Genomic DNA, 24,778 nt, shown 5'->3' with positions numbered 1-24,778 from the left:
TCCTTCCTTGATGTTTCGCCCCTTTCATCCCAGAACATCTCCGGATGGTGGGGCCCGCGGTCAGGGACGTCTCCCTGCCGCTCCCTGCAGCTGGACTCGGGACTATGCATGGCAGGGGCGTCCTACTCCCTGAGCCAGGTCTGAACCTGGCCGCATACCTTCTGCTTCTTGACTGGTTGTCAGTGGGCTAGGATCCTGCAGGGTTCCAACTGTGGGCTCTCTTCAGCCATATCCATCTTGATGTGGTCTCGGCTACAGTTGCTATCTCCCCAGTGGCTTTCTTCAGTTGCTTGGGATCCAACCCGATCTTCTGCAAGAAGTAGCGCACGGATGTTGGTGGGAAACCACTGCAGACAACTTCGATGGGGAATAGGGATGTGTGCCATCCTTTGATAAGAGCCTCATCAATCAAATCCTGGTACTTCAATTGGTGAGAGAAGCCTAGTCTGTCCTCCCAGGGCACTGTTAGTTCTGCCACCAAGATGGTTTTTGTGGTCCTGGATAGTAGGATCATGTCTGGTCTCAGAGAAGTCACAGCCACTTCTTCTGGAAAAACAAGCTTATTTTTCAGGTCCATTTGCATCTCCCAGTCAGAAGCTCTGTGTAAAATGGAAGGTGGTTTCTTGCCAGCTCTCCTTGCTTTAGGAGCCTTATCTCCTTGCTTTTGGAATTGGACGACTTCTGGTGGTGGTGCCTGATGTTTGTTGGCCATGGCCCTCTGCAGTTCCGTCCATTTGGCAACTTCTGCAAGGACCTTATCATGTCTCCATCTGTATCGGCCATCTCCCAGTGCTTTGGGACATCCCGTTAAGATGTGATTCAGTGTACAGAGGGATGCTCCACACTGCTTACAGGACGGATCCTCTTCTCAAATCCCTACCTTTGAGTATGACGAAAGAGCAAAATGGCCGCCGTGTGAATATGGCCAATTACAACTACCTCTTATCACGTATGTACACAGTCATCAAACAGCGTTTGTCTGCATGCCATACGGTGGGAGTCTGTGTAATCAGTGATATGTAATCAAAACATTTGACCACACATTGACACCAAAGGACTGTTTTTGGACATTCCACTCTTACTTAGCTTGTCTTTAATTAGATAGGCAACATGAACATTTACAAGGATATTCATAGGGTCCTCGTTGTTATGAGAGAGATATGCTGAGACCTGTGGAACACCACGCTCTCCTGCTCAGCCTCAGCCTTTATCAGCAGGTCATAACCCAGAGCTCAAAGGTCAACTGCGTATTGATTCCAGCTGCAGCCACCTGACCCTGGTCGGGGCAGCAGTACTTTAGCGGTGAGAAGAGCAGGGACGACCTGTCATGCAGCACAGTATAAAAAAGTAGGGAGAGCAAATAACTGCTGGGGGCCCTAGAGCAATACAAGGAAGTACAAACCACCACCCCACCCCTGACACACACGCAGGAACGCACACGCACGCACACACACAAACACGCGCGCACGCACACATACACACGCAGGAACGCACGCCACGCACACACACACACACACACACACACACACACACACACACACACACACACACACACACACACACACTGAACCCATGGCCTAGGACAGCTAACAATACTAGGTGGTAAGTAAATACAGACATAGTTGTTTGTCAATGGAGGAGGATTAGCAGAGGTAACAGAAAGATCAGTGTGTTTACACAGAGTTTAATAGTTGCCTGAAGCCTACTTTCACCCTCATGCTTTCAGACTTAGGCAGATACACCATGTTTGTGTGTGTGTATGTGTGTGTGTGTGTGTGTGTGTGTGTGTGTGTGTGTCTGTGTGTGTGTGTGCATGCATGCATGAACCTCAGGGGTGCGGAGTTCAACCTGGGGTTACTTAACAGTTGCCTGAAGCCTACTTTCACCCTCATACTTTCAGACTTAGGCAGAGTTTAACACAGAGTTTAACAGTTGCCTGAAGCCTACTTTCACCCTCATGCTTTCAGACTTAGGCAGATACACCATGTTTGTGTGTGTATGTGTGTGTGTGTGTGTGTGTGTGTGTGTGTGTGTGTGTGTGTGTGTGTGTGTGTGTGTGTGTGTGTGTGTGTGTGTGTGTGTGTGTGTGTGTGCGTGCGTGCGTGCGTGCGTGCGTGCGTGCGTGCGTGCGTGTGTGTGTGTGTGTGTGTGTGTGTGCGTGCATGCATGAACCTCAGGTTTGCGGAGTTCAACCTGGGGTTACATAGTTGGATTTATTAGACTTATCTTATTGGCTGATGACCGTGGTATAATAAAGTATACCATGGCTGTGAGGTCTCATGCCTTTGCACACCACAGCTAATAAAACAAGCGTTAGGCTACAAGCTGCACAGCGCAGACTTCACAAGGTTTAAAAGCGTGATGTGCTGCAGTATGAGCTTGTGAATTGGCGACTTTTGCTTTCTAAGTATATTCGACATAATCACTTAAACCCTATACTTAGTTTACCGGATATCCAAAGGCGCTGCCACCTCCTGTTTTTTGCTTTACACAGAAAATCTGTGCTGAAAATAGCCGATCTACAAGCTCACAACAGAACACATGCACACACAGCTATTTAAAAAAATGCTGAAATTATAAAATGGGGCTTAAGAGATTAAACCAGGAAAAGGCCCCAGTCATGTCATATCACGATACGACAATATCCAAAATCCCAGATGGCATCATATCACAATATCAATATAATATCGATGTATTGCCCAGCCCTAAGCTCACAGCTAAGGTTGTGGAGTGGCCTGCCATGACATACTGTATTGTTGTGTGTGTGTGCAGAGGTGGACATCGAGGGGATGGAGGGCATGGATGCCATGGAGTTCACCCCCGGGGAGGCGGACAGCCTGGACGGCAGCATTAGCGACGGCGAGGAGGAAGAGGAAGACCACTACAGTCTGCAGAGCAGCTCCAGCGACGGCAGTGGCTACACCACCGCTACGCATTCCCACAGACTGCAGCCGCACCACTGCTAAGGACGCCGGCCGGGGGCTCCACCCAAACCCCACCACCACTCAGACCCATGCTTTCCTCTCCTCCACCCCAAAGCCATTCCTTCGACTCGTCATGCCCTAACTTCCATGCGGCTTGTTGGATGGTTCATTAAAGCCTAAACTCCTACAGTACCTGACACCCCAGCCCCCCTTCCCTGCTCCTATCTGCCCTTCTGGGAAGCAGATGGGATTTCCATTCTGTGGCATCCTTCCTGTCTGCCCTCCCCCCCCACCCCCCTCCTTGACCCTCCTAGACCACTGCTGACCCTACCTCACTCCCCACATTGCCCCCAAGACACATCCCGACCCTGACCCCCACCCACTTACCTAACGCTGTTGCCACAGGCTTTGAAAGTAGATTAGGAGTTGTTGCTTTTTTTGTTTTGGATTTGGGATACGTTGTTTGTGTTGTGGTGGACAGCTTTGGCTTGTTATTGGGGACCGGTCGCTCCTTGTGTGGGAGAGAGACGTGGCTCCATCCGTCTACATTTACTATACTGTTTCGACACATTGTGAACGATATTTGATTATGTTCAAACCGCCCAGCACTACCCACATTAATACCAATATACTACCGTTTATGCCCAAAATAAAAATTTTAACAATGGCTTTTTAGCCAGATCACCAAAAACATCACAGAGCAGGAGAAAATGGATGGAAGAAATGACAGAAATGGGACAGTGATGTCCAAGACCTCTTGTCTCTCTCTCCGGTTAGGGTTCTCCAACCACTGCAGAGTAAAGTCCTCGCTGTTAATTTAACGAGATAAAAGAACACAGAGGATCTTATTATGTGACCACTATATTATACTACTATACTACCCTACTGTGTGGACAGACTGAAAAGATCTCTTCCCGTGGAAATGGATTGCCCAGAATCTTTAAATCTTTTTATTTTTCAGTAGCGAATTGATGTAGCAGTAAGTAAGCTTTATTTTTTATTTTTATGATTTTGGCATTTCAGTTGAAGACCACAATGTAAACAATTTGGACTTCTTCCCCATAGTGTCTGCATTGCCATCTATCTCTTCCACGTGGTATAGCTAGAGCATTATGGCACTATAGAAGGAGGGAGAGATGAATGAACTTAACTAGCTGGTCTGTCTCTTCTGCCCCAGTGCCATCACACCCACATTATCTCTCCCAATATGTTGTTTTTACAACGTCCTCATGAACAAGTCAAAGCTGAACAGTGGGGTAAAAACAACACATTGTGGAAAAAAGGCCAGCTCTAATGGTTTGCTCTCTGTGTAGAGACTGTTTTCATTAGCTGTCAAGGAAACTAATCAACTTGCAGTAGTTCTTTCATTTGTTTTAACTCGCTGCTGTTTTATCTTCTCCTCTCTGCTGTTCTGTTACTCGCTTCTGGAGCTCCCCAAGGCATTGCTAAATGAAATGACACATTCATCATATGGGTCAACTAATGGAGTAATGTTGTTAGTGATGCTGCGCACAGTAGATGTTCTATCGACGGAGGAGGCATGTATTTTGCTCTCTGAACATGTGATTATCGTTAGGTAGGTCTCAAACCTCTCAAAGCACTCCTTAGAGCTTGGCAATCCAACCTGACACTTCAGAAAATGTATAAATATATAAAGGGGCAAAGGTCCGTTGAAGGGTGAAGGTCTGACCCCCCCAAAAAAAGACAAAAGGCTTAGAAAAGACGTTACAAGTATCACTTAAAGTGATTTTAGCCAGCGTAGTCTATATTTCTTCTATTAAAATGTTTTGTATTATATTTTTTCCTAAACGAAAAGACAAAAAAGAAGAGTATATCTATAAATATATAAATATATATGTATATGAGAGAAGACAAGACGGAGAGGAGGCCAAGCTTGTCGAGAGTGGGAGCACAGGGGGAGGTGGGTGTAGGCCAAGAGGGGGGCATTGTAGTCAGAGGGCACCAGACCTCGTAACACTGTTCTCCTCCCCCCTTCCCTTGCCCCCTGACTGTTCTCCCCCTCTCCATTTGTGCCTTGGGTGTAGGCCTTGGCGACTGTTGTCGCACACACCTCGACCCTCCCTCCATGCTGACCCCCCCCCCCCTGCCTCCTCCTCCCAGCATCCCTCTCTTTATCCCTCCATACGTGATCAGGTCGCCAAACTCCACCCCTCAGGGGCGACCAGGAACACACACCCCTCGGCGATACCCCCAACCCCTAGTGGGTGCCCCACCCACCCCACCTCGTCCACTTCCTCCTCCTCCTCCTCTGGCTCTCCAGGCAGAGAGCCGACGAGCACACTTTGAACTCTCAACCCCCCTCCATCCGCCATGGCAGGGAAAGATGGAGGACAGTGTAATAATGTACATTGTGCATGGGGGCACGTGAAGAACTAATAAAAGCCCCCCTCCCCAAGGTCTCTGGCACTTCCCCCAGCCCACCCCACTGCCCTAACTGCGTACCTGCCAGCCAGCCTGACGCTCAGCTATGACCACAAACATGAACAAAACCTCCTTCCCTCCAAACATGGCAGCTTCCATTTGCTTCCCAAAACGGTCACCAAATGGAGGGAAGGGGTTCAAACTTCAATCAGACTGGCTCAAAGCTCTTTTATTCTACTTCTGTTCTGTTCTCATCATGGCGGCGGTATCCCTTGTTCTTCTATGACAATTATGCGGTTGTAAAACTTTGTTGGGGGGGTAAAAGAAGAGATGGAGGTACTGTCACCTAGAGAGAAGTGATGTTAAAAGAAGAATCCCAATTTTTATGGCAGCTCAAGGTATTCTCTCATCATTAACTCTCGGTGACACCTCCCTAAAAATAGACAAAAAAAAGATAGTGTTCAAAAAATAAACATGTCCTCCCTCAGTTTGATCAGGGGGGCGTGTTGAGACAATAGCAATACAACCGTCTTGTGCTTTCTAAGAGGGTGTGGGATTTTCTACACAAGCAGGTGTTTTGCTTTATTTTACTGTTTTTTTTCTGCTTTGGTGCATTTCTTTTTCTTTTTCGGTGACCAATTCATTTTCTACATTTTTTTCCTCACGTTTCTCTCTGGATGAATTTTACCTCTCCTGATCTGCACTCTCTCCATACACTGAAGGAGGGGCGATGAGAAACAAAAAAAAGAATAACGTTCTTGAAAAAAAAAAAGCAGTTTTTTCTTTTTGTGCTCATTGACAGTTTACATTCATGTCAAGGTTTTGTACATGAGTGTTATAGTAGCAAAGAAAATGTTCTCTTTCATTTTGTTGTTTAAACGGACAACTTGAGTAAAACAGGTAAATGAAAAAATGACTAAATTCTCTTGCACAGAACCTCCCATCAGGAAAACAAAACGCAAGGCCTCTTTTACACCTGGCATTAATAGGCACATTGTATCCAGATCACGTTTAAGTATGATTTGGGCTATGAAAAGCAGAAAAGGAGGACAAAAAAAGTGTTAAGAAAAAAGTATTATGTAGCCGGATTACATTTACTTTTACACCTGGATACAATTCAGTCTGATCACAGAGGGGCGAGGGCACATGTTAATGCCAAATGTAAAGGTGGTGAGCATGGCAAAGGACCTAATGAATGGAGATGAAAAGCAGGGCCAGATTCATTTTCTTTTCTTTCAATGTGACATTACTGAAAACTGCACATACTGTACCTAAGCACACATATATGATTAAGTGGCATTTTCTGAGTAGGTTGGCTGCAGATGGGTGGCGGTTTTGTTTGTCTGCTGACCACATTGTGGTTATGGAATTTCTTTTTTTAATGATGTGCCTTGAAAACAAAAACAAAAAATATCTTTGTTTTGCTTTACACCAGAGATTGTACAATAATGTGTGACTGCGAAGACTTTTTATTTTTTAATCTAAAGCGCCTTACATTACCATGGATGCATAATAATAATAATAATCATAATAAATTGTAAATAATATTAATTATTATTATTATTTTTGCATGGTTTGCCTCAGTAGCAATGCCATTGTGGCAGCTAGTGCCATGTACTCCCCATGAGCATACTGGCCCGGGAAACCTACCCTGTGCTCTACCTATTGAACTAGAGAGAATTTAACCTCTTATTACTATGCTCGATTCAGTCAACTACACAGGACTACTGGAAAAAAGAAACATCACAACGCAATTTAAACCTTAAAATGTGCCCAAAATTTGTCAAAAAGACTCGAGGGTCCAGCGGACTATGGATTTTCACTGTGAGGGCAGAGAAGGACCAATCTACTTATTTTAATTTTTCCGTCATACTATAGATTGACTAAAGACTAAAGAGCACAAAACCACAGCTGTTGTAAGGTGAAAACAGTAGACAGACAGGGCCTCTTGGGTAAGTAGGTAAGTTTAAAGCACAAAGTCATTCTTGGATTCTAGGAAAGTATTCTAGGAAAGAGACGTCATCATAGCCCAAACAGAAACCCCACTCAAAATCTAGAATAAGAAGAAAGAACATATAGTAGAAACTCGATTAAAATGTGACAACGTTCCAATTCATTGTTGTTCCAGCCAAATAAGTCATTTTGATTTTCTGTTACTCACATTGTTAAGGAGGGGGGGGGGTCTTTTTTTTTATCAGTCCATGAAATGTAGATATTCACCAAGTATTCCTAAAACCCCAGTCCTCCCTGTTCTTTCTTTCTGCCAGAATGATGAGTGATTGTAGTTGTAGAAAACATCAATATTGGATATACTCAACTTCTCTTGTTGCCATTTTGTGTTGGCACGAGAAAAGCCCATTGGATTTGGATCTATCATACTGGTGTGTGTTTTAGCACACACACAAAGTACCCACAATGGTTCATGGACATCTGATAAACAGACTTAGGGACCAGATTGAGATTTAAGGGGCATTTCACTTAAAACTCTGCAAGGAAATAATGCATAATTATCCCCAAAAGCCACAAACTATCTTGCACTAACTCAACTTTGCCCTGAGAGTTGATTCAAAGTTTGTCAATTGAATATTTCCTCTCAGTGGTGTCATCAGGAGGACACACACAGCTCAAACCCAAATAAAACCCGGCAGGCTGAGGCCAATGTCTCTCTTGGAGAATGAATTACCCTGAAGGCAGAGACAAAAATACAGCTCATGTGTTATGGGTGAAATGCCCCTTTTTGGTGGGAGGGTGGTAGCAGCAAGAATTGTAGTGGTGATCGGGTACTTGTAATAGCAGTTAAGCTAGCATACAGTACTGTGTGTTGTAGAATGGAAAGCCAAATGGGTTACATTTAGTCACACAATGACCTGTGGCATAGTAAACATAATGTTAATGTCACCACTTGACCTAGACACCCTGCAACATATATGGTGCTGATATACAGTGATATAACACCTTGTATTACTATTGGCATTTTTACTGTAAATGCGCCACAGGATGTGCGATGAAATATCATACATTTGGCCTGCCAAATCATAGGGGAGAGTTCTGTGCCAGAGACCTGTGAATATGTTCCTTTTTTGCGGATGTGTAATATGCATTCAGAAGATGTGTTATATTATATAAGTTCTTGTTTTGTTCTGTTTCGTGTGTGTGAGCGTGTGTATACACTTAAGTACCTGGTGCTGCAAACACTTGAAGGTATTGTGTATTCTTTCATTGTAATATAATTAAAACTGTTTTATACATAGTTGTTTTGGCCTCGTTATTAAGTTGTATATCAGGGGAAACTACCACTTTTTCCAACTCTGCATATTCAGAGGATCAACACTGCTCCATCCATCATGTCATACTGATTCTTGCACTATTTGTTGTTCAGAGTTTTTAGCCTAATGTATACTGTGTTGCTCAATAATAACTGACTGTTCTATGAAATACACATTGGGATTTTTAATTTGTCCTCACAACAATGGCAAGAGGAAGGTATGTATTGTTAAATACATAATGACAACTAATGGAAATTTGAAAACTTCAGATGTATTATGGGTGGAATAAATGCCCCTTAAATGTACGATTCAGGCATAGAGAAAACTGTTACAGCTCATTATGACCATGGTTAAGCTGCTGTCTGTCTAAGTGCATCCTGATGTTGGATTTCTGCAACTTTTAATGGCATCTGCAATTACGAAACAATGATACCTGAAACACTATCAGTAATGTTGTGGAATTACAAAGTCACAAGAGGCAGCCCAGTCCATATGAATCACATTAATTTATCAAATTTAACATAGTACAGTATACAAGTCTCAAAACTATTAGCTTCAAGGGAATGCACTATTTATAATTACATATCTATGAATACAATATCTACATATATGAAAACAGCTTAACAAATTGCTAACAGGAAACTTCATTCATCTATCATTTGTTTTTCAAAAAAAGCTATTCACATTAAAAACCCTGAATAATTGATAATTACTCATTTTCCAATTTCTCTGTTCACTGAAACAAAAATGGAAAATAATAGAAACAAAGTTAATGTTCAGTCATATTCCATTGTGATTATTTTCATCTAACAGGTGTGACCCAGAAGTAGGGAGAGGTTGCTAGTTATGCAACATCTGTATTGTTTTTCCTTTTCTTTTTCTGGTGCGGTGGTCATATTGTGTAAAAGATATAATATAGGCTGTATTTACAGAATCACTGCAGGACTATACACACATGGGTTTAGGATTGGTTATTTTCAAAGGGGCGATGTGCTTATAATTGTATGAAATTAAATTAGACATAACAGGTTCTCATTAATCAATGCACAGATCCGACTGCAGAAATCATCTCAAAATCGATATATGAAATACTCATGTCTCGTCAAACACAAGTAAGTGGGACAACACAGGGCTCCACCGTGTCCCGTGTGCGCATTTACGCATGGAGTTCCTGCTCTGGGGTTCACCTGTGTGGAAACCACAGCCCCATCGATGACCTCCCCCTTAACTGTAGCTCCAGGTCCGAAGCTACAGCGAAGAACGCCCTACCAACAGTCATTAAGACATGTGAATCCCTTGACTCCTTCAAAACTGCTCTCAAAGGGCACCTACGGATGGCTGCAATTCGAAACTGGCCTCTGTAAAAGCTGAATTTTAATCTGTATTGTACTATGTTTTTGTATGGACGTGGTGTTGGGTGCCTGCACATATGCACACATGGCATCAACGCATGGTGTTGTGTGCAGGCGCCCTACACTCTTCTTTTACCCCCCTTTTCCCCTCACTGTATATGTATTTTTTCCCTTTTTGCTTCCTATATGATGAATTCCTGTTCTGTTCTTTAACTACATAGAAGTGTCTATTTGTTTGTCTCTAAATGTTTTGATGAATTGAACAATGTGGACCCTGTTGTAAACAAGTGTAAGGCTTAATTGGGTCGTCCACTCAGTTAACAGTCTTTGTATTGAGTTTGTGCTTGAAATGTACTGTAATTCTGCAAACAGTTAATAAATATTTAAATTAATCAATCAATCAATTTCAATCAATCAAAAGAAGGGTGACTGCACAGATGGGGCTATGCTACCATTAGTCCTACGTGAGGGGGTAACCTTTGTCACGTAGTAGGCAGTGGGCACCAAATAAATAAAATAAAAAATTTACCTTACCATGAATCACAGCAACATTTTCTTTACTGAACATCACGGAATGACTGAACGCTCATTTGATAAATACGCATCATTAGCCTATGTTTTAATCTAAAGCGTCTCAGCCGTAGACGCCATTTGCTTCTTTGCGGGTGCTTTAAGGATTAAATCCACCTTTATATTTGTGCAGTGATTCTGCAAAAATAACCTATACTTTTAGTTTACCCAACTTGAACTAAAACCATGCATAAGACCACAACATCAAAAAGAAACTAGCTGGCAGGAAACAATACAACTGTCACAGCAACAATTAACGGTTTATTTATTAATTTCCTTTTTTGGTTCAGACTTCAGAGGCATCAGAGCACAACATTTGAAATTGGAAAACAAGTCACACTTTTGGTTCATGTTAGTTTTGTAAACAGATTTTGTTTTTGAAAAACAAATTAACAAACGATACATGGATTTTCATTCCGTGATATGCTTAAATGATGGTTATGCCACAATGCAGTTAAGGCATTGGACAGGATAGGAATGTCTGAACACAGAAGGTTGGATGACTTTCTGTGAGAATTCCTTTTTGTGCGCTCACTGCTTTGATTGTTGAAGCTCTGAAACAGGCATTGCTGGCCTAGCAATAATAAGTGATTCATTTGAATATTTAGATAATTACACATTAGGACAATATGAGGTAAACTATACCACTCCTAACCCCACCCTGCAGACCTAAAGGCCTATTCATAGTCCAGTTTCCGTTGAAGAGGTGACCACCAAAACAGTGCTTATAAAACAGAGATATGTTGTGTGAGCGGTGACCACCGCGGTGTGACGTAATGTTGTAGTTTTCGGTGGTCACCTCTTCACCGAAAACTGGACTATGAATAGGCCTTAGAAAGATGCACATTCGCATAATAAATTAAACGTGTAAACGTATAAAAGTGTCAAAGTGTTGCTGGTGAAAGGCCTGAAAGCTTACAGAAAGAGGCAGCAGGTGGCACAAAACGGTTCAGTACCTGAGACTAAATTACAGCTTCCAGAGAGTACAGCGAGAGAGAGAGAGAGAGAGAGAGAGAGAGAGAGAGAGAGAGAGAGAGAGAGACACAACTGATCCAAACTCAAGAGGCTGGTTGAGAAGAGCTGCAATGCAGATGAGACAGATGTGAGGAGAGCCCCATCCTGCCAGATTCCAGTCATGCCAAGTCCAGCAGCAACAGTCATTGCTGTGTGTGTCTAAACATGGCCTATAGTCCTTTGGTGCAGGTGGCAGGGCCCCTGTATGTTAGACATACTGCTGGGGTTTCTGTGGGGCTGTGGCTGCTGTAGCTAGTGTCTTGGCCTTCCCCGTTGCAACCAGCGCTGCTTCCTTGGCCTTCCCCGATGCGTCCTTCACAGTGTCCCTGAGCAACCGCTGGGGTGCCTCTCCTAGTTCCACAGAGCATGGTGGGGAGTAGGGGTGAACAGAGAGGAGGGGAGGGGGACGGGACGGACGACGACGACTAAATTAGTGACATAATCTGGTTAGAGATAGACTATAAAAGAACAAGAGCTAATTCTTTGGGAGTGAACAAAGAAATGTCCAAAAAGGAAATGCAACAGAGAGCGTTCCCAAAAATAAAGTAGGCATGCAAAAATTCAGGCCTACAATTCAAGATGTACGTTGCATGACTGTGGGGGGAAGAAATACATAACAGAACACTACCCCATGCAGCCAAAGTTTTTAAATTAGGTTATTTGTTAATAAGCTAAGATATGCTTGCTGCATGGCACTCTTGCTGGGTGGACATATCACACAGTATCATGGTAAACTAAAAACAAGCACAAATAGCAAATACGTTGAAGGCCACAGCGCAGTTGCGTGGCCATTCAGCATTATGCATAACAACACAGACCTAAGAACTTGCACAGGCACCATTGTAGTTTGTCCTGAATTTGACATTGTACTGTAAACCCACGGCTTCCTGGCCGGCGTCATGGGAAAAAAGCCACAGGTATGGTTGTTGACAAGATCACTGTGGAACTTGTGATTATGAAATGCCATTGCCATGTCTCAATTCAGTCAGTAGTAAGGACACACACACACACACACACACACACACACACACACACACACACACACACACACAGAGTGTGTGAGAACAATACTCTAATCAGTGTCTACACAGAACAACAACAACAGCAAAGAGCTGCATTCCGCTGTATGAGACACACACAGAGTGAGAGAGAGAGAAGACAGTCTCTAGAAGACTCTAGAGAGAGAGCATGATGGAGAGACATCGGTTGGAGAGAAAAAAGACAGGATACGAAGCATACAGAGTGACAAAGTGTAGAGAGAGACAAGACAACAGTAGCCTGGGCCCTGGGACCAGACAAATCTGCCGGTGCAAAAACAGAGTTTGCCTTCAGTGATTTAAGCCCATCACACACCTTCTGCGACCGTCTGCAGCGAGACGCGTTGCTGCGTGGCGCCGCCTGGAAAATAGAACTGGTTCTATCGGCGCGCCAGGCGACGCGGTGCGACGCGGCGGACGGAGCCGGTGTGCGATAGGTTCATTGAAAATAATGGAGGCGGCTGTGTCTGACGCAGCCGGTGTGTGGTGGGCTATTGTCTGGCCACGCAACAGAACTAGGGGTGCAATTGTTAATCGAAGTGTCAAACTACTCGATTTAATCAATTAAAGGAATATCGATAATCAATTTAAATAAAAAGTACAATGGACTCAGACATAATGAAAAAACTATATTAACTACCTAATGTATTGATCTACGGTTATGGACATGTATACTGTACCTCTCTAATGAAGTAAAATTATCGACGGAAAGAAAGAAAGAAAGGAAGAACTGTCCCAAAAATGGGCTGGGAAACTTCACCCTAACCCTAACCCAATGTAAAGCTTGATTCCTAAGACTTAAGTTCAATGGAATTATCTTCATGTCTTGGTTCTGTTTTCTACAACTTTCTAGGTCTTAAGAGGGTAACTAAACATGTTGTCTTTTCTGGTATACGGCCACTTTATAAAATTAAATCTCAGCTGTTGATTTGGATTTCTCTCAAACCTTGTGCTAAGGCAATGTTTGGTTTCTGGGAAACAGACAGATGTAGTGTCCTAGGACATATTTATCTTGGTTCAAATCAGGGTATTAGAAACCAAGATTCCACTTTACAACCATTTTTCATATCCTGCCTTCTTTCTGTGTCTAATCTCTCATTCTCTTCCATGCTCTCCTTCTAACCACTTTTCAACTCTGCCTCTCTGTCTTGGCGTGAACCTTTAGTGACACAGAAAGACAGACAGAAAGGTAGACATGCAAAGACATACACACAGAGAGGCATAAGCAGAGAAACAAGAACGAGGAAGAAAAAGAGACAGTGAGAAACATCTGAACTCTCAGACCGTCAGACTACACAGGGCTCTGAAGTGTTCCCAGGCTCCCTGAAGTGCGCACCCCCACCCCCCCAACTGGAACATAACAACACAACTCCTCACTATAGCCTGTTTGACCTCCCTCTCCCCTCCTATGGGGTACGTTCTCCTTTCTCCACCTCTGTCTCCGACTCTCTGCTGGAGATGCAGACGGGAAGGAGATCAGAGAGCGATCTACAAGCATGAACAGACCAACGGATTTGTGATTGCACACGCACGATTGGGTGTATACGTATCTTGCATGGAGGCAAATCTCGCGCACACGCACACACACACACACACACACACACACACACACACACACACACACACACACACACTCTCCTGAGGTTGTGTTCAATGTGCATGACCCGTGTGCAAGTCATTTTGAATCAAAGCCTTTAGCTGTGGATTACAACAGCGGCGGTGGTCTACTCACTATCGCCAGCTGTAGTATACCGTTGAATATTTGTAGGAGGTGATTTCATTGTTTTGCATCAGCCTTGCTCCAACACCTTTCTAGCCAGATGACAGCAAACTCCCTGAAGTAGTGGTACGGACTATCAACTGACAAAACTATTCTCAGGTGATGTGTGGAAGGGTGGTGTGCTGCAAGATTAATCGTAGTATATCGTGTCCATTGGGGTGTGTGTGTGTGTACAGTATGTGTGTATGTGTGTGTGTTTGTGTGTGTTCCCGGGCATACGTCATGCATAGTCCAAGGGATTGACTTCAAATATCCTCATCCTCACTTCTAGTGGTGCTGTTTTATGATTTTGGTAGCCTATAAGCTTTAAATTGTACTCGTTTTGGATTAATACAAATAAAATAAATAAAGATGCTTACTTTCCATTTCTTATAGTGCTGAATATAACCTCCGTTGCAAATAAAAGTCAGTGATACATTCTGTTCTGCAAGAGTCATCAGAAATGAATACCCGTTTTATCATTTTCAAAGCTTAAAATGTTAATTGCCAGTCAAAGCCACAAAGAGAGAGAGGGAACTAAGAACTAAATTCGGACAAAACTGGGAGAGTTCTAGAGAGTTGAGAGCACTACCTTTGCTACATGGTGACTGTACCAGGCATGCGCATGCCTCATATAGCTATAGACACTGTGGTAAAGATGGTATGTACAGTATGTACTTACTAACATACTCACCACCACTGTGAGTCTCAGGCCCAGTCCTGCCATCCCAGCAACAGACGGGTTGCGGGGCAGAATCATAATATGGAAGAATGAATTGTGGCCGACTGCTGAATGTATACAGTATGCAGAGTGATATATAGACCTATTGTGATACCCTAAACTAAACTGTGCCAAAAGTAAAGGTTGTTCATGCACTAATGTTTCAGTGCATATTTTCGCCAATTAAGCCATCTAGAAACCAAGTCAGCTCATCACTAATGTGTAGACATGACACACCACCTGAACAACATGACAGGGGAAGCATAGCGGCTCTTCATATGATTAAAACCCACCAGGTTCTTGTCTGAAGTAAGTAGAACGTCTTTACACAAGGCCATCTCTTAGAAACAAAAAAAGTCTAACTCAAGCCTTCTTGAATCATCACTGCTGCTGCTGACACCGAGAAAGAAGAGATAAAGGCAGAGAGAGCGATGCAATCATAGCTTGATTAATATCCATGCATTATGGAGGAGGCATTTTGTTTGTATAGCGACTTGAGTGGGGTGTGGAAGGTGGGGGGGCTTGATGTTGAGTGGTGATTGGCTTGGTGTGTGTATACCATTTCACATTTTATACTCTGATTTCCACCCGTTCATCGCAATCAGTCCTGGAGGAGCGCTGAGAGGCTTCAACTCACCCCATGGGCAACAAGCCTGGTGAAACTTTTGATTATTAATTCACAAAACAACTAAATTAGGGAAATAAACGGATGGAAAATATGACGCAAAGCTATGTCCCGGCCTAAATAAGCAACCTCTCCTTCCGTGAGTTTTTATCGTTCCCCTACTCGGCCACGGTTAAAAATAACCTGTGACCGTTTCCCCTTTTCTCTCCCAACAGTACTTTCCCTCTCTCTTGTCCTCCTGATGCTGGTGCAGTTTACATACCGTGTAAGTTGGACAGGGCAAACTCCAGGCCTTTCATGGACTTTGCCTGGTTGCTCTTGAAGCGGGCCAGTCCAAACTCCTGGTGGGACAGGAAAGAAAACTGTCTTTAAAAGTCATATTAATCTATCTAATCTAATTTAATCTTCAATGCTTTTTCTGGCCAAGGAGGACCCCTTAGCTGAGAGAGACATGAAAACAGGGACCCCTACTGCATTGTATACAATTGTGTTGCACATTAAACCTTTTCATAGATTTTAGAGATGGCTTCATTGACTACATCATCAGTGTTGTGAATATTCAAGTTTCAGATGGTGGTATTGTGGAATCATCTGTTCCCAGCACTGCCCGTCAGTAAGGCCACTGTATGGAATAATTTTCTTCCTGATAATACATTCAAAACCTTTGAATAACCTTTAATTAATTTTCAAGATAAATTAATTAGCTCAAGATGTTTTTATGGTCTTGTGTGATAAAACAAATTGATAACGCAAAACACTTTTCTTTTCTTGGTGAAATTCCCCTTTAAAGTGGCTCCACATCAAGAAGAAGAAAAAAAAAGAAACGCAATATAGCTTTGCTTACATGGTTCTTTCTTCCTCCTCCCTAGAGGCATTCTGTCAACCCTGGCATGTTCCACAACAACTAATAATAATAGACTTGACATATAATAGGCCTGTCTCCATTTCCTCTTTCCCCTCAAATCTTCCCGACGTTCCCGTTCTTTATTTTGGCGTTTTGTGCACGCAGGCATCCAACCTCTCTCCTGTGCATGCTAGTGCTTGACCTACCAATCATCACATTGACTGGAGGCTTGGAAATACTTTTCAGCCTGCAGGTCTCCTATAAAAGCTTCTTGTTATGTAGGTCATAAGGAGCAGTGGTGGTAACTAAATACTTTTTTTTTTAGATTTTTTTTTGGCTTTTCTGCCTTTATTGATAGTATCAAGTAAAGATGGACAGGACAGAGTGAGAGCGAGAAGGGGAGAGACCCAGAGACATGCAGCAAAGGTCGTCATGAACGGGACTCAAACATGCAACGCCGCTGTGTATGGAGGTGCCATACTTTTAAAACTCTGGCATAAGTAAAAACCTGCCGTTTTCTTTTCATCACTGGAGTTGATCGCAAGAGAGCATTCTGTCCAGCACCCACTACTTCTTTGACTTGATTTTCCAGTTACCACGTGTGCCGACCACTCAGAACCTGCCTCTATTTAGAATGACCTGATTTTGGAAAAACAAATATACCAGTCCTCAGTTGAACTTTGAAAACACTGGAGAGCAGAGTGAGTGATGCAGGGAGGGATGTCTATAGCTCTATTCGTGTTGGCAGGTCCACCAGAAATAAGTCATACAACAAAAAACAAGTAGAGCTCAGATCACACTTTTTGGGTGAATTGTAGAGAGAATAAGTGTATTAATACATTAAGATTAAGACCTGGAACGCATCTGTGTCACTTTAGCTTTTAACCATCATTCTGGGGGTCCTTGACATGAAAAAGTTTGAGAATCACTGTCGTAGAAACAAAGGTTTTGGCCCTCAGGTTGAGAACCCCTGGATTAAGGTATCTACTAGATAGGTAACCAGCGATCACACAGAGACGATTCACTACAGGTTCACTAAAGTAGCTACGGTATAGGCCTGCAGACCACATAGGGCTTAATAGAAGACAGCATGTGCACAACAAGGCGATCAAACATTATAATACATTAATGGATTCATGGCATGCAGACATCAAGTTCTCACTCTTGGCAAATGAGAAACTCCTGCCGTGTGGGTCAGTTTCCTGAGACCAAAGGCAGACATTCAGACCCTAATGAGATTCGGATCTCTGTACTTAAAGCAGTATTATGTACTGTAACTATTTCTTAACCCATTAAGACCTGAGGCCGATTCTACAAATGCCCTAAAGAAGTAGTTTTCACACTTTCAAGATTAAAAAATATATATAGCAAAATAGCATATGTATAAGCTTGCATATCTAATATTTTTGAATAGCCAATACAAAAATCTAAAATTTGACAAGTGAAGATTTTGTACAATCTGTATGGCAGACTAAATTAATACAATATGAATTTTGGGGTGGTCGTTTTTGGTCTCCCTGCTCTTCTACTGAGACATTAGATCCTGTGACTGTATTGCCAGGACCTTTGGCACAAAATGTAATGTCACCCCTGAGCAAGCAGGCAGACTCTATTAGCTCAGTGGTAAAACATTGAGCACTTGTGCAGGGGGTGCATACTTAGTTTAGCCGGATTCAAATCCAGGGTAGAACAGGAAAGTTACATAGTGCAGCTAAGTGATCCAAAGATGATAATACAAAACAAGGGTTCTTATACCGTACTTATTATGCTTATACTGTTAGAGTTATTGTTTCAATGTACCTGGATGGGTCTGGAGAAGCCGTAGACACTGGAGGAGATCCAGGCTTCTCGTCTAAGATGAGTGGAGGAGGGCTGATCCTCTGACTGCTGGAATACACAGCGTTCTTCCACTGACTGGAGGAATGAGAGATATAAAGAGGACGAGAATATCAGAGAGGCAGACCGACAGACAGACAAATGGAGGAGAGGTGGGAGAAAGGCAGGGGTATTACTGTGGAGTGGTACATCACTCAACTAGTGCTACTTCACTTTCACTATCTTATAATGGTCTTTTTTGTGTACCGTATATTTCCAAATAGTAGACCTACCGCAAATACCCGCCCACTACCCATTAACCGCAGGAGGTCTGACACCATTTTGCACATAAAACACCTCCTCCGAATAAACATCCTGGTCCGTTTAAACGCTGGGACTATAATTTGCTTTTTCTTCAGCTTAATTTACATTTTGTTGAAGGACACCGTGAGATTAACTCGGGCCATACTCTCAACAGATTTTTACAATTCAAAGTTCTCTGTAATCTGTGTAGTGTCTTACAAATCATGTGTTTTATGCCCCCATGAAACGATATGGAGAAGTCGGGTAATAATGTCCACTAAAAATACGGTCTTTTTCCCCATGCCTCAGGCCTGGTGGAGACAAAAAGGTCTTTCTCCCCAATCCCCATGCCTCAGGCCTGGTGGAGACAAAAAGGTCTTTCTCCCCAATCCCCATGCCTCAGGCCTGGTGGAGACAAAAAGTATAGTAATTAAAATATGGTCTTTCTCCCAATGCCTCAGGCCTGGTGGGGACAAAAAGTACGGTAATTAAAAAAATCATTGAAGTGAGGGGGTGCTCTTATCATCATACATCAGCCAATCAAATAATCACATTCCATGCTACAAACACACCTGCACACAAAGCTGTGCATAGGAAAAAACATGGCCTCATGCATTAGAAGGCCAAAAATACCAATATCAGTCACCAAGGAGTCCAGGACATGTGTTTGTAAATAAGCAATTATTATACTGTATATTTCCATCCTTATATATATATTACTACTATTGAATTTGATAGTCTAAGCCTGATACAAGCATATAGCAAATAGAATTAAATGTAGAATTTAGCACATTACTTGGTTATTTTACAGTAGGAAAAAAGGACAATTAAATTGAGGACATCGTTTTTAAAAGTCATGGCATCAGGCATCTATGACGACGTGGTCCTATCTTACAAAACAGTGGCCTCAATACATACAATCTACCATCCATCTCCATTCCAAATTACATAAAATGGTAAACTCGTGATCAGAGTATAAATAAAATGGTAACAAATGAGCTAGTCATGTGAGAGATCTTTGGCCAGTTATTACATGGAGCCCTTTAAGTCACAAATATTCACAATAGATGAATACCTACCACCTCAACCTGAATAAACTGGCGCATTTCAAAAATATATTTCATTCCGTTTGAAAGGGGTGGTATAAACCTTGTATTACCCGTCTGATGGATACAAATGTCAGCTCATTTTAAGTGTTACATTTTTAATACTTCTTAAAAATATTGACACTCAATGCAGTACTGCAATGACAGCTAACTGATAATGAATTCGTTGACTAATAGTAAAAAGAAAAGTGGGTGGGGATAAATGGAATGTATGCACGCAAAGTCATTCAATCATGTCTGAAGTGACCATGGCTAGTAAGCGTGAGGAGAATGTAGAATAACTGCTGCATATATAGTAAAAATCACACCTGTGTGAAGTGAGGGGCGCTCTTATCATTATCATCAGCTGTATATGTGATTGGTTAGCCGATTTGCTCGTCTACATATGACTTAAATTTTCCCTTCATTGTCAATGGCATTTAATGTTTGTGTTGCCACAAATTTACGTCATATTTGACGGACATATGACCTAATTTCTCCTTTCATTGTCAATGGCAAATATGAGACGTGTGGGGACAAAAGCCGTATATGAGGGGCTAGCGCCTCTCAAAAAAAAGAAAAAATGTAAAAAAATAGCAGGCCGCAGTGCAGCCTGAGGTTACGTGCTGTGAGCTTATTATCTGCTATTTTTGAGGGGCGCTAGCCCCTCCTATGCCCAGCTTTGTGTGTCTGTGTTTGTACCACAGAATGTGATGATTTGATTGGCTGAGCATGGAATTTGATGATGTATGATGATGTATACATGTATAAGAGAGTCCCTCACTTCAAATAAGTGTGATTTTTGAGGGGCGACAGCCCCTCCTATACACAGGTTAAATGTTTGTCTTTAGTTCAATGTTTGTTTTGTAAGCCAATAATTTGATGACCAGCTCCCTATACTCCACCACATCAAATTATTGGCTTATGAATGTGACAAAAACAAAAATATCCATGAATTCAAGTCTCCATGGGGTGAGTAATCGATAGGAAAAAATGGGTTAAATACCAGGTGTAAAAGGGCCCTGTGAGGATTATTTTGACCCGACTGAGGCCGAACGCTCACCATGAGTGTGGTGTGGTTGAGGTTCCAGGTGTAAGTGGTCATGCTCCTGTTGACTGGATCCACAATAGAGTCCTCCACGATGTAGACACAGCGGGACATATTGGAGGGGAACACAGCCTCAGCCCAGCGGGGCAGCCGGTTGGTCTTTGTCAGGAGGCGTCTGGAGAGGAGATGCTGGTCGGCAGTCACCTCCCGATACACCACGTCCTCCGTTAGAACATGAGTGCTAACACACACACACACACACACACACACACACACACACACACACACCACTTATTCAATCCCTAATAGAGAACCAAAGTCTGACATCAACGCCACTAGAAGCTGCAATCCCCCTGGGTCACACAGAGTTTGTTTTTCTATTGAAATTACCACACAGCCATCTTAGATATCATATAAGAACTGACTGTGTTCCAAAAATAAAAAAAAATACCCAAATGATCGTGATTTTGATTTTTTGTCATAATCGTGCAGCTCTAATGTCTCTATTGAGATCTTGACAACATATATCTATATGCAGTTATTTGTCAGACAAGGATATTTGGTGTAGAGGGAAAAAGGATGGGGCAAAGTAGTAAACAAATTTAGTGTTAATAACAATGTGAGTTCATCGTATTCCATTTGTCTTGGAATACAATACAGACAAGGATGTGTGGGAATTGCTTTTAGTTTAATAACTATTCACAACAATTAAGTCATATGAAAACAATATAATAATACAGGTATGCATCTATACATGTAAGTATGTACTGTATACGTTTCCACACTGATCTATTGCTCTTTACTTACTGAAATAAATACATTGTTGCTGTCAGGCAGAAACCCTGTGTCACTTGATTTAACTTTTTACGTTTTATTTTGTATACGAATGCCCAATTCCATCATAATAGCTGATCTACAAGTTAGCATCGCAATATGTTGTGAACTTGTGAGTTTGTTGGAAGTGGCTCATTCTGTCAATGGGTTTTATAAATAATGAACCAATGAAAAGTATAGTTTGTCACGAAATAAATAATAACTATACTGGATGGATCCAATTTTTTCCATTTCCAGAAAATGTTACGGTGTTAACAGTAACAAGGTTTCTGCCCGACAGCAACTATTTTCGATGTGTGATAGTAGTGTATGTGATTCATTATAAAAACACATGAAAACAGTTCTGTACCTGAACGGGTTGGGGTATCTCTGCCAGAAAGCAGAGACAACATGGTCCCATGTGTTCCTGATGTCTGTGCTGTTAGAGAAATACTTGACCATTTTTCTCTCACCGGTGTGTAGAGTGGTCTGATTGCTGAGTGGTGATGGATCTTTCTATCTCTAAGCAACACAATGTACTGTCCAGTGCTGACTCCATCCAAACCTCTGGCACATACCCTACAACAGACACATCAAGTGGTTTAGGGGTGAAACAGTTCAACAAACATCATGTAACACGAAAAATATATGTTATTCAATAAAATAAGCAATTAGTATTTAGTCATTTGACTCATTTATCTATTTTGGCTCATAAAAATTAGTTTGTAGATCTGCCATTTTCACCCATTGTGTGACAAAGTGTAAAATACCGCTTAAGTGGTTCATCGATTCATTGGTATAGAAAAACATTTAATCCTAGAACACAGAACATGGGTGATTTTCACCCGGACGATTATATTTTTGTAATTTTCATAATGTTGCTGATGTCTGAGCGTGGATGGGTCTTTCAGTACCTTCATGATGCTCAGTGACAGTAGGGTTGTTTCCCTGCCCACATCCCTGTTTTCATCTACAGGCAGGTGGTCGGGTGAATTTCACCTGTGTTTAGAGTAATATCCCATACACCCACAATGGGATTTCTTTTCCCATTCTCGCATGTCCCAGGAATGGGTGGAAAGGGGAAGTTCCCAGCTTTTTTTAGGGATATTTTAAAAATATACCCAAGTTTTTCCACCGATTTTGATATTTTATGATAGGGCTGCCCCATGATATCCATTTAGTTTTTTTTGGTGAAAAGTCGATGAAATATTAAAGAACCTCAAGTTGCCATGTATTGCAGTACTTCAATATATTTTGATGAGAAATATTTTTATGGAATATTTTACAAAAATAGCAGTGTTTGATGTTGACCAAATTGATGTTTAGTGTTCCAGGGTTAATATAAAATAACATGCTTCTCGATCAATTGAAAAAGTAATCAATAAAATAAAAGAATCAACATTTGCAGTGCTAAATTAAACGAACACGTTACAGATAGAAAGAGGATAATTCAAGCTTTTCGTACAGCTGCAATGTTGGTGAAATTAGAACGCTGTAGGCCTATAAACAACCCAAACAATCCTGTTTGGTTTAATTGGTTGATTGATTGAAAACTTTAAGTTTGTAGAATAAGCACAGGATAGCAGTTCAATACAAGGTCTGCTAAGAGGATTAAACAAAAACAAACCAAGAAAGCACTAAGGTTTGTTTCTATTAAAATAAAAGGAAAACATACAGTACAGTAAAGGGTAGCTCTGGTCCATAGCTAAAGGCATTTAGAGCTATGGACCAAAGCTAAGTAAAGGGTAGGGGGGGATGACTTCATTATTTTAATGGGGCCAGTTTCGAATCGTAGTCACCCGTATAAGTGCTTCAAGGAGAGTAGGGATTCACATTCCTTTACGGCTGATTGTAGGGCGTTCCACATTTTTGTGGCATAATGGGGCTGTCAATGGTCGGTGTTGCAACTAGATTCAACATAGCCTCCTGTGTGTAATGTCTGTGTGAACCAACTTTAAGTGACACAATGATATACCGGTATGTCACCTTGAGCCTCGTCCACACATGAACAGCTTAATGTTCCTCTGGTGTCCTCGCAAGGCTCGCATATCGTCTTATTTCCTGGCAACCGTTAGACTTGGAGATATCTAAATAACGTCTAGAAAATCGTCCCTTTATAAATACTGCAATTATTTAACAGCATGCTTATTGCAGTTATTGAATTGATTCAACGACACTTGTTTCATACGTGATCGTATCGTATGTTATATTAATGCCAGGCTGCCAGCTGAGCTAAACTTCCTCAATGCATATGGTACGTCTAAAAGCTGTGCACTGCTACAGAGACAGAGACAATGCACAGAATCCTACTGATCTATCATCTGAAGAACACACAGAGTTGTAGTAGGAAGAATATATTACCTGCATTTCTACGGAAACATTTAAGAAGTAGCATGAGTAGACATTTGGCTAATTGTATCCGTTACGTTACATTACATGTGACAGGAGACGGAAATTCCGTCGTGAATAGAAACCACGCCCATCTGTCATAGACCCGCTACAGTGCACAGACGTCATTTATTTATAATAATAAATAATAACAATAATAATAATAATAAACATAGTGTGTTTTGGGGTGAGCCTTCTGGTTTCCTTATTGATAATAATTTGCCTTCCCAGTAATAATCATAAAAATACCATTATTTTTGCATGGTTATTTCTGGTTTATTCCACCATCTAGTGGATTAAAGTTGGCATAAATGTATTATAGATGTTCCTGTGTAACTACCGTAGTCTATGCTGTTGAGCATTATTTGATTAAATCACAAAAAAACATTTGCGATAAGGATTTAGTCTAGTGTGCACGGGCGTGCAATGGTTTCACCCAGTATTCATCTTTAATACATTTATGCCAACTTTAATTCGATGGTGGAATATAAATCAGAAATAACCATGCAAAAATAATGGTAGGCTTCTGTTGTAATTTAAATAACTTTAAAGCAGCATCCATATTATTACTGGAAAGGCAAATTATTATCAATAAGGAAACCAGAAGGTTAATTGTGTATGTGTGTGTGTGTGTGTGTGTGTGTGTGTGTGTGTGTGTGTGTGTGTGTGTGTGTGTGTGTGTGTGTGTGTGTGTGTGTGTGTTGTATATTATTGCACTGGCAGATATTAAGTAAATAAAAAGTTGGAGAACCACTGGGGGAAAAAACACAAAAAAACAACAACACACGTGAATTCCAGTAGATGTCGCTCTATTATTCTCAAGACATAAATC

At 41.8% G+C, this 24,778-nt stretch overlaps 2 protein-coding genes across 4 annotated transcripts in view; one reads left to right on the top strand and one right to left on the bottom strand.

Annotated features, from left to right (window-relative positions):
• The window catches only part of mxd4 (MAX dimerization protein 4), a 37,796-nt gene extending 29,240 nt beyond the window's left edge, over window positions 1-8,556 (top strand). The window contains exon 6 of the mRNA XM_080759958.1: window positions 2,773-8,556. Coding sequence (XP_080616084.1) covers window positions 2,773-2,966 — 194 coding nt within the window. The 3' untranslated portion in view covers window positions 2,967-8,556. The remainder of the gene's footprint in view (window positions 1-2,772) is intronic.
• Window positions 753-23,991, bottom strand: LOC308313067 (PRELI domain-containing protein 1, mitochondrial-like). 3 transcript variants are annotated; one of them, XM_080759960.1, is made up of 7 exons: window positions 23,920-23,991; window positions 21,929-22,137; window positions 20,761-20,986; window positions 18,295-18,408; window positions 15,913-15,991; window positions 14,999-15,024; window positions 11,691-11,859 (listed from the first exon to the last, which is right to left on the bottom strand). In XM_080759960.1, the coding sequence occupies exons 2-7, from the start codon at window positions 22,018-22,020 to the stop codon at window positions 11,824-11,826; spliced, it is 573 nt and encodes a 190-aa protein (XP_080616086.1). In that variant the 5' UTR covers window positions 22,021-22,137; window positions 23,920-23,991; the 3' UTR covers window positions 11,691-11,823. The 3 variants fall into 3 exon arrangements, with proteins under 3 accessions (XP_080616087.1, XP_080616085.1, XP_080616086.1); XM_080759961.1 differs by lacking the exons at window positions 11,691-11,859; window positions 14,999-15,024 and adding an exon at window positions 753-880; XM_080759959.1 differs by lacking the exon at window positions 14,999-15,024 and having other exon boundaries at window positions 9,062-11,859.
• Between the last annotated feature and the right edge of the window lie 787 nt (window positions 23,992-24,778).

The sequence above is a fragment of the Protomyctophum bolini genome (genome assembly GCF_963924005.1).
Source record: "Protomyctophum bolini genome assembly, chromosome: 3".
NCBI lineage: Eukaryota > Metazoa > Chordata > Actinopteri > Myctophiformes > Myctophidae > Protomyctophum > Protomyctophum bolini.
This window is presented reverse-complemented; position numbering and strand designations above follow the sequence as displayed.

Coding starts and splice junctions, on each gene's coding strand:
- LOC308313067 (XM_080759959.1), bottom strand. CDS start 22,020: ATGGTCAAGTATTTCTCTAACAGCACAGACATCAGGAACACATGGGAC. Junction 15,992..18,294: donor GCTTCTCCAGACCCATCCAG/GTACATTGAAAC, acceptor CTGTCCCACCAG/GAGTTTGGACTGGCCCGCTT. Junction 11,860..15,912: donor TGCCCTGTCCAACTTACACG/GTATGTAAACTG, acceptor CTGTGGAACTAG/GAGAGGCACCCCAGCGGTTG.